This window comes from Macrobrachium rosenbergii, chromosome 12, assembly GCF_040412425.1.
Source record: "Macrobrachium rosenbergii isolate ZJJX-2024 chromosome 12, ASM4041242v1, whole genome shotgun sequence".
Classification (NCBI taxonomy): domain Eukaryota; kingdom Metazoa; phylum Arthropoda; class Malacostraca; order Decapoda; family Palaemonidae; genus Macrobrachium; species Macrobrachium rosenbergii.
In genome coordinates, this window is record NC_089752.1 from 13,267,867 (window position 1) to 13,278,000 (window position 10,134).

The 10,134-nt window shown below is 34.0% G+C and overlaps 1 protein-coding gene across 1 annotated transcript in view; it reads left to right on the top strand.

Annotated features, from left to right (window-relative positions):
- Positions 1–361: 361 nt before the first annotated feature.
- LOC136843717 (beta-alanine transporter-like) overlaps positions 362–10,134 on the top strand; it is a 10,136-nt gene continuing 363 nt past the window's right edge. The window contains exons 1-8 of the mRNA XM_067112309.1: positions 362–895; positions 2,761–2,909; positions 3,812–3,921; positions 4,753–4,844; positions 6,296–6,461; positions 7,880–8,034; positions 9,129–9,297; positions 9,669–9,741. Coding sequence (XP_066968410.1) covers positions 2,799–2,909; positions 3,812–3,921; positions 4,753–4,844; positions 6,296–6,461; positions 7,880–8,034; positions 9,129–9,297; positions 9,669–9,741 — 876 coding nt within the window. The 5' untranslated portion in view covers positions 362–895; positions 2,761–2,798. The remainder of the gene's footprint in view (positions 896–2,760; positions 2,910–3,811; positions 3,922–4,752; positions 4,845–6,295; positions 6,462–7,879; positions 8,035–9,128; positions 9,298–9,668; positions 9,742–10,134) is intronic.

Below are 10,134 nucleotides of genomic sequence, written 5' to 3' on the forward strand. Positions count from 1 at the left end.
AATGATAGTGATCAATATCTTTTTCCTTTCTTGGGAGCCACCCCTTGCAAAGGGAAATTGCTTAATTATTGAATTATATATATATATATATATATATATATATATATAGTATGTATAACTGAATCACGAAAATATGGAACGTGATGAATATATAAATAAAGATAAAATCCATGAAGGAAAGGGACACACTGGAGTGCTGCGAGGCCTTTCGACTCTATGTATTCGTATGTTCAATATATTTTTTTATTTGTAAAAATGTTCAGTTTGCAAAAATTTTTATTGTTTACAAAAAAAAGAGAATTATTTTGTTATACTAATATTTTTTGGTGGTCAGTCACCCTCTTGTACTGTATAATCTTTTAATTGTCCTGTCCCAGCTTCTGAGCGGTTGATCCTAATCCTTCGTAAAACCTCTTAAACATTTAATCTTGTTTTGGCAGTTCTACTAATTCTTCAATTGCGTTGGATTCCAGGTACATATTTTTTCCTCTGTAATCCCCATCTGTCATTTATATGAGTTTTCTTGGTAAACTTATTTTTATATTTCTTCAGTCTGCCAAGTAAAGGACGACAGAGTTGAAAGGCCTCGCAGCACTCAGTGTTTCCCTTTCCTTCGTGGATTTTATCTTTATTTATGTGTGTGCGCGCGCGCTCGCATTTATTCTGAAACCCCAGTTACTTATACCATTGACAGCTGATGGAGGTTTTCAAAACGGTATCTGAAAGGAATAAAACAACGAGTGCAGACTTTTCCAGACACTGTAACTTAGATGTAAGTGGCAACCACTCGGTGATATCAACGAACAAGTATTCATGAACGCCTGTTGCAGTCAGTTACTCGACTTGTGGTCGGTGTGGTACGAGTTCTTGCAGCCGCCGACGGATCTCGCTTGAGGTAATTATTCTTGTTGCTTCCCCTCTTGGTTTCTTTTTTCCTTTTATTCTTTGCTTACTGGCTTTGTTCTTTGGCTATATTTATAAAGTTATATAATAAGAATTTTAATGTTAATTATTCCATGATTTTAAAGCCTATCATTTTCCAGTGCTTATGTAGTAAATTGATCAGGGTATGATGACTTTTTTTTTTTTGCCAGTGTTACTTAAGGAAGGTATGTTTTTAATTTTAAGTGAGTTTGTAGCTTATCATATTCGCCTGCTGTTCCACGATTGGTGATTGTCATTTCAATTTACTTGGCTTGTAATATGACGAAATCCAAGTGTTTTTTTTCTTGCTTTGTACAAAATTGCAGCACATGTTATCATCACAATATACATAACTTACGCCAAGAAATTAAATGAAACACTGAAAGTATCCTTGAACCTATAACAAGTTTTACTAGTTCAGGCAACTGAAGTGAATTCCGCTACGCTCCTCCTCGCCGTACCCAAATCGAACCTCCTGTTAACCAGTCTAAATGAATGACAGGCATTTTATTTCGCACGTTTTAGAACTGTTTTATCTGTATATTCATTTAACAGAGAGGATTTGATCTTTTAAAAAAATTTCTCGCTCTTCTTGAAGCCAATAACAAGCACTTTACTCTCCTTTTGTATTTAAATAAACTATCCCATATCCACCGACAAGGGCATTGTTTACAATATCATTAGCAAAAATGGCAAAATGCGTGCTGGTTTCTTCTTACATAAAAATTCAAATGTCAGACAACTGATTTAAGTTTGAATTCAACACAAATCTTGTCTAATATGAGGGAAATCTTTAACGATTCCTTTTAACTTGTTCCGTTTACTTACCTGTACTAGCACCCAATTACACTTTCGAAATCAACCTATTTTTCTGCTCATACTGTAAGCCTAATAAACACTCAATCATTGTCAGCTCTGTAAAAAAGAATACTGATTGGTCAGACAAAAGATGTTCTTTTCAGAGCTTCTGAATTTTAAATGATGAAAATCGTTTATACTTCCTTTAAAAGCAGGAGTTTACACGTTACCATGTGGAGGAAAGAAAACGAGTACAAAAATATAAAATATTAACCACGAAACAACTGCTGAAATCGCAATCCACCCCCTTACACTCTTACGCGCTCCCACACACACGCATAGGCCACATAAAACCCTTCTAGTAGACATACCTAATAAGAATGCTAGAATGTAATAATTAAACAGCCAGGATTATTTATGATTAAATGGTTTACTATAAAGTGAATTATATAGCACTGTCGCTGTACCAACGTCTGACGCAAGGAATATCTACGGAAAAGTGAGACTACTCAGCCAAACCATACTTTAAGCTAAAGCATTTTGAATTTTAATAAAGACGGCTAAAGCGTAAAATATGTATGATGTATATATATATATATATATATATATATATGCATTATATATATATATATATATATGCATATATATAATAATACATATATAATCGATATATATATACATATAAATTAATAACTATATAATATTATGAAAAAACTTTATCAACATTTATGTGAGCAGTCTAAGCAGCGCATACTATGTACGTACCTTACCAACATTTTAACCTTTCTCAGTCATAAATTTTTGGTACTTTATGTCAGATGCTTTATTTCTGTATTTGCTCTTTATCTTAGATTTCATGATTGTACCCGAAAATACTGTGCTGCCAATGTTTTCCAATTTGTCTTTGGTATATGACAGTCTCTTAAAACGTCATGCACTCTAATCTTCGGAAGTTAAATGAATAGTATAAAAGTTATCAGAATGACAGAAAGATGCTATAACCTGTAACAGTTACTAATTAGCATTTCCTCGTCCAAGGCCGGCTCTTTGAGGTGAGGAAAGAAGAAACCAAACCAATGGGTAGAGGGCTGGAGGACCTACTCGCGTCAGTCGGAAGCTTTGGTCCTTATCAAAAGTGGATGGTTGGCTTTGTTCTGATTCCGGTGTCTTTCATTATTGCTTATGTGGTGAGTGCTTTTTCTTCTTCTGTTTTGGAACAAGCACGAAACGAGTGCATTTGAGCAAAGGCATCCTTGCATGCTTAACATATTATATATGCGTGAATTACAGTGACAACATATTCTCGGCTATAATAAAAAGTAGTTGATCTTGAGTTCTGTTTACTATTCGCAAACTTCTTACCATAGATAGACAAGGAAATGGTCGAGAAATGAGAATGTAAATTCCGTTATCTAGACACTCTAGTAGTAGATTACATGGTTCAGGAAATTATGGTTGTGTATATATTTTTATTTCGTATCTTCGCTGATACTGTAAACATTTTTTTTTACGAAAAATTAGCGAACACAAATGAGCTCCTTCCAAGATCAGAAGATTTTCCTTTAAGCAACTTAGGTAATAGAATAAATGTCGATCGTGATGACCAGTCGCCACCTTTTCGGGAGTCAATGATCCCACCTGGAGTGCTCTGAAATGTCAGTTAGATTGTCTTGGTTCCTTTATCAAATCAGTTATTCCTTCCAAGATTTAATTTAGTTTTCATGTTTGTTCTTAATTATGATTTTTTAAATTTGCCTTTGATTTAAAATTGAAAATTTATTGAATTTTATATTTTTAAAACACTTTTTGTTCTTTTTTTCTTTATATATATATATATATGTGTGTGTGTGTGTGTGTGTGTGTGTGTGTGTGTGTGCATGTGTGCATACACATACATTGCCATCATCCAGATGAGTTTTTAAGCAAAGGTTGACTCATGTGAATGATGGTGATCAGGCAAATTATATATATATATATATGTATATATATATATATAAATTATATATATATATATATATATATATATATAATCCAGCACTACATTTGTGCTGACCGAGTTCCACTAATTCTGTTGTTTCACTGAACTTAGAACCATTCTTTGGTCTTTCAACTTGCTGTCCCCGAGTACTGGTGTCATGTTCCCGGCAGAACACAAACTTCCTTGTCTTTAGAGCAGTGGAAGAATCTTACCATACCAAGGTATGAATCTTAGCAGAGTTATTTAAGGACTTTATCGATACTCGTTTACTAATATAGTTAAAATTTTGTACTTTGAATTACCAAAAATGCATTTAAAACAGCTTCCTAAATAAGGTTAGTAGTACTTTGAAATTTTATTATTAAAGTTTGGTGAATGATTTGTTCGTTGCCACCGTAAACTTGGTAGTTTTCTCTTTTACTGTATATAATGAAATATCAGTTTTTGTTGTAATACTCCATGAATTTTTATGTCAAGAATTCTTTTGTACTCTTGCATTTGGATCTCAGGCTTTGTAGTGCCAAGCTTATCCAAAAAGTGTGAAGAATTCAAGAAGCTAAGACGGCATTATGTTTATTAAAATTATATTTATATGTGTATCTGTGATTATAACAATAGGAGCTTCTGTATGGTTTCCAACATGCCTCATCTGGTAAAAAATATGTGAAATCAACCCAGAAGAAGTAAAATAAAAGCAAAACAGAAACATTAAATAATATATATATATATATATATATATATATATATATATATATATATATAGTCAAAAGATCAAAGATCAATTCAAGGTTATTTGTGGACAAATTGCCTGTCAGGTTAGAGAACCCGTGACAGCCGATTCCGTGCCCTCGACGATCTCATTTTGACAACTTAAATTGTTCGCTTTTAGAATATAGACGCTTTTGCTTGACTTTACTTGTTGTTTTCACATTTCCTTTCATAGATGAAGAGGTACGCTGGGAAACACGCGAAAGCTCCTGTTGTTGAAATTATTATGCATATGCACATTCAGCTGTTGACCTTTTAACCATACGATAAGATCCTTCTTACAGAGAGAATGGAGAATTTTCGAGATGTCTTCACTACCAGGTAACGTGGAGAAACGAGAGTGGAGGCAAATTTACAGTTTCGAACGAAACCGTGGGTAAGTCGATATGAGTTCTTGATAGTTGAGAATGGAGCCGAAATCAGCTTGATAGCATCTTAAATACCGGCTTTGTTGCTTCACCGTGTCCGTGACAAAATCGTGATAATGGTTTTTTTTTAATGTAATTTTTCCTATTTCTGATTAACATTCATATTTTCATCTTATTTTCACGTTCCACTATTATCTCTATGAAACGTCCGCTAATCGTGGCGAATCATAGTTTTTTTGGGTGGCTGCCTCTTGTAAATCAAATAGGTTCAGTAAGATAAATCGATTTATTTTCTCTTGCTATCAACACCTCCAAAAATGCTCTTTGTTCTTGTCCAATGCTAAGACGTGACTTTCACATTTTGAATAAATTCGTTATTTTCTAGCATTTGCTTGCCAAGCAAGTGAAATAATTTCGGGAAGCATAGTTATGGAATACCAAAAGCATTGAAATTGTAAACGGGGAGAATAAGTATAGAAAGGTTAGCATGAATGATCTAAGATTATAACTAATAGACAATCCGTGGACGAACAAATCTCATTTGGTGTGAAATTGAGTTTGAGACAAGAATGTGTTGTGTCTCCATTGCTGTTTCATATCAGTACAGATGGGGGTGATGCAAGAAATCAGAGAAATGAAAGTAGATGTAAAATGCAGACTGAGAGATAAGAGAATGGATCGTGAATGGAGTGGGGAACTGCAGATATTTGCAGATGATATAGTAGTGAATTAAAAAGTCCTTTATTTTTTAAATAATGTGCATAATATTAGACTACGTCTCCAGTCCGAATTATACTGAAGTGTTTTGTGACCAGAAGTATCGTTTTCAACCGCTCGTCCATCTTGACGCAAGGAGGAACTGTAATACAATATCGGGTATCATTTTACCTTTTTCTTCTCTTTCGTGAGGACGTCATTCCACCGGGGTTTCTTTCCAATACTGTTTAAGTCTTTGATTACCGTATGATATCCTACTGTAACAGAGTACACTGTTTCAGATAAAAAACATATATTAATTAATTTATTGTTGCTGTGATTCATTAAGTCAGTTGTTCAGTAGACGGCGCAGTCATTGAGCAAATCAACGGAATAGTATATCATTTTAAACACTGAACAAACCACGAGTTACCAAAATAGATAAAAATCTTCATTAAGGCTTTAAAGACTGCACTGGCTGTACAACCGCTCACGCGGCTTAGTATCACTTTTGTCTTTAAGGATGCGACAAACGACTAGTAACGCATATGAGTTACCTCGCAAGAAACGATGAATTTTTTGTGATCAGTTATGAATAAATAACTTCAAGCTACTAGCAAATATGCGCAGTCACAGTCTCACATACATACCTTCACTGATATTTTGTGTACGTATTTCACGAGGAAATTGCATGTACGTATGCATACTTGTATGCACAAAGTGAAGTTGAAAGGGGTCCTTATACTTTCTACTTATATTTCAGCTTGCAGTCATGGGTGGGAACACGATCGATATGAGTATCTGGAGACTGTAGCCACACTAAACGACTGGCTTTGCGATAAAGAGAATTACTCCAGTTACATGTTGTCCATGAATACTATTGGAAATGCAGTTGGAACCCTTCTGATGCCGCTTATAGCTGACAAATAGTAAGTAAACATCGCGTTGAAAGGAATTGTTTTCGGGATGTTTATTCAAAAGATTATATTCATGTATTTATAATAATGCTGTAATATGCTAGTTTAATGTCTCAGAAGTTTAATGATACTGGATTTCGTACCACATTATCACAGACATCGTCATTTTTGTGATGATGTACTTGAATTTTTGCATGCACCAACAAAGAGAGCAGTTGCTGCTCCGATAAGTCATACACCAAATGCTGTTAATTCTTTATTTTATCTTTTAGCAAATGTTCTGTTTACTCTATGAAATTTCAGCCTAAAGGCTTCACTTTCATGTCTATATGTGTTCAGTTTCAACCGTAAATATTTATATGACCAATTTTAGTTTCACCGCAAAAAGTTTCTTTTGGCAAGTTCCTCAGTGTGTTCACTTTGTTTCTTGAAGCCCCGCCGTTCCTATTTATTTTAGTTCCAGTATGAGGACATAGTTATGAATTATATATAGCTCCTCATCTCATAAACTTGTCATTATAAAGTTTTTCTTAGTCTTTTTTTTTTGTGTGTGATAACAGCGATATTTGTAAATTCATCTATGAAGGGCAGGAAAATAATTTATAGTATCGACAATGTTTTAATTTTTTCCACTATTTACCCATAAGATTCAAACTTTCCCGTTTAAATTACATTGCTCTCTAGAACCAATTAGTACTAAGTAGGCCTACTTTTGTTTATCGCAAGGCTTACCGGGATTAGACTGGTATTGACTTTTTGCAATTTTCCTTCTTGAGAAAAATAATGTAGGATATATTTGATGTGATTTGAGTATAAAGTAGATCATTTGGTCCCAGAGCTGCGTAACCATAGTGTGATGAAATCATAATTTGGCAAAACATGCTTTTTTTTACCTTTTGTAACGCTCATTCTCTTTGATAAATGTCTGCTTACATTATCCTCTGTTTTACCACCGTAAATTGCTTAATATACCCTTTTTAAGCAGGACAGACTCATGAGTGATAAAAGATGATGGATGCTGTATAGCTACTAAAAGTGAGAAACTGTTTGTCAACCCAGTAATCAGAGAGAGAGAGAGAGAGAGAGAGAGAGAGAGACTATACAAATCGTAGGGATCACAATAAAAATAGGACTTAGGTGCCCGAGAATAATTCGAAACTATTTAAATACTTCCAGCTTTATTTTGAATGAGATTTTAGTTTCTGTCTTTCACAGGATGATGTTCTGTTTTGTGGGGTTTAGTTTACAAACCTTAATAGAGCAGGGAAGTGGTTACTATTCTAATACCCTATAACCCGTATATAATTTCTTATATACAATAGTAGGTTTCGAAGATGAGTAATATAACTACCTTGCATTAAATTCATATTCATTGTTTTCGTAATAATGATATAAAAATGAAAGTAATAAATTCGTTATATTTTATGCAGCCTTGGTCGTCGAGTGGCCTTCTACATAGCGATTGGTCTTCAAGCAATGTTCACCGCCGCTGTGGTTTGGGCTCCTTCTTTTGAATTTCATCTGGCGTTCAGATTCTTAGCGGGACTGGGCTACCAGTGTAATTACCTGATGCCGTTCATGACTGGTAAGTATCGGAACTCTTCAAATGACGATATTTTGCTAAACATTACCTCATTGTATGTTTTTTTTGTTAAGCAAATTTGGGTATTCGTCAATGCAAGTTAAATTTCCTTTTCATCTTTTTTTTTTTTTTTTAAGAAATAACCCAAACAAGGGGCAACTGGTAGTTCCTACAGCAGAAGGTTGAACACTGAAAAATAATATAATAATAATAATACTTTTATATATCATGATTTGACAGAGACTTGTGAACAGAGAAGATAATTCTTTATAGGATAAAATGATTAATTGGGCTCGGAATACTAAGTAAAATATAAGAGTAACCCCAATAGCTTAGACTAGTCTTTGTTGGCTTAGGAGAGTTCAGAGGTCCATATCTGGCCTTATTCTTTTTAACACAATATACTTTCAGGCCGCCTTTGGGCAAGGACCCATAGTGGCATAAGGCTGACATATTCTAAAGTAAACCAACCTAACTTGTACAGAAGACGCCATCTCGAATCTCCTGATTATTCAGTTTTTTTTTTTTTTCTTCAGCGAATCCACTTAAGAGATATAGAAATAAATATCACTCCAGTAACTTATGCTTTCAAAGTTACTGAAAAATAAGGACACAGTCTACCGAAACCTATCAAGTAATAAAAATACTGAAGACCTATAATATGTCTGGGTTCTTAAATTGTACAAGTACGTGATTGTTTCCCCAATTCCTAAAATTCCTCATGATCTCTATGGAGGCGTCGGTAGAGGGGTCCCTCAGTTGAATTCGGGTCCATGGATTCCCGAGGTATGACCGAGAAGTGACCAGTTCTACAGAATAGAGGTTGCCGGTGTTTTAATGTAGAAAAAAATCCGTGAAAGTGCTTTACTGACACTTATATAATTATATATTGTATTTATCTATTATAGAAAAAATTATTGCTCATTCGTACAGGGGCGTTTCGAGTTATCTACATACAAAGGAAAGAAATGTAACTTTTATTTGATCCCGATATTGTTGTGGGACTCTGACCTACACAAAGGGCTAGAGATTCAAGTTCTTGACTGAGAAGGAATATTTTGTCGCTGCTGTTACATTTATTTTCTCTTTTGTTGCAGTTATAGAGTTCGTTTCCGTAAGTAAAAGAACGCTCGTGGTTTTCTTGTCTTCCATCGGCTGGATTATGGGCTACTGCTGTTCTTCCCTTGTGTCCTGGATATTACCAGATTGGCGTTATCAAGCTCTTGCGTGTTGCGTGCCTCTGATTCTGTCTTTTATGTACATATTGTAAGTTACTTAAGTCTTCGTGAGTTATCTTTGTTAATTCTAAAATCAAAGGCTCCCTGTCAAAGGATTAAAATATCGATTTCTCTCTTGTTAAAATGTTCATTTTTTGTGTACGTGAGTGAACTTATCTCCTCATTCCTGTCTGTAATTTTTTCTTCTTTGTGCACTAGGCATTTATTTCAAAATGTTCTAACAATGCAGTTCCCATACATGAATGTATCAAGGAATTTCATACAAACTAATGGGCATGAACAGTCTTATAATGTAAGATCGCAAGTGAGTCCAAACAAAGAATGAACGATAGATGAAAAAAAAAAATAAAAGTTTTAGCGATATATTTATCTTAGAGACTTAAATCCTTTACTTTCCAGCTGCTTGCCGGAGTCACCTCGTTGGTTGATGATTCAAGGAAAATGGGAAGAGTGTACTGATGTGCTTATGATGGTATGTAATTTATAATATATGTATGTATATATTTATATATATATATATATATATATATATATATATAAGACATGTGTGTATATATATATATATATATATATGTGGTTGTTGGCTCACTTTCACCAATTCTATGCATTGTATTGATAGAAATCACCAAAATTATTGTATTTCCTAATATTTTCGATATGGTTTCTTAATGGAAGCACTGAAATTCCCACAATAAAAAATAGCATTTTCTCCAGGTATATATATATATATATATATATGTATATATATATATTCAAAAGCCAACATGGAAGGTCTCCAAAGAGGAGATTTTATTTCAAGCTTGCAGAAACTCGTCTGCTTTTTGAACCTTCCTCATTATTCATGTCCTTTAGAAAATAATATATA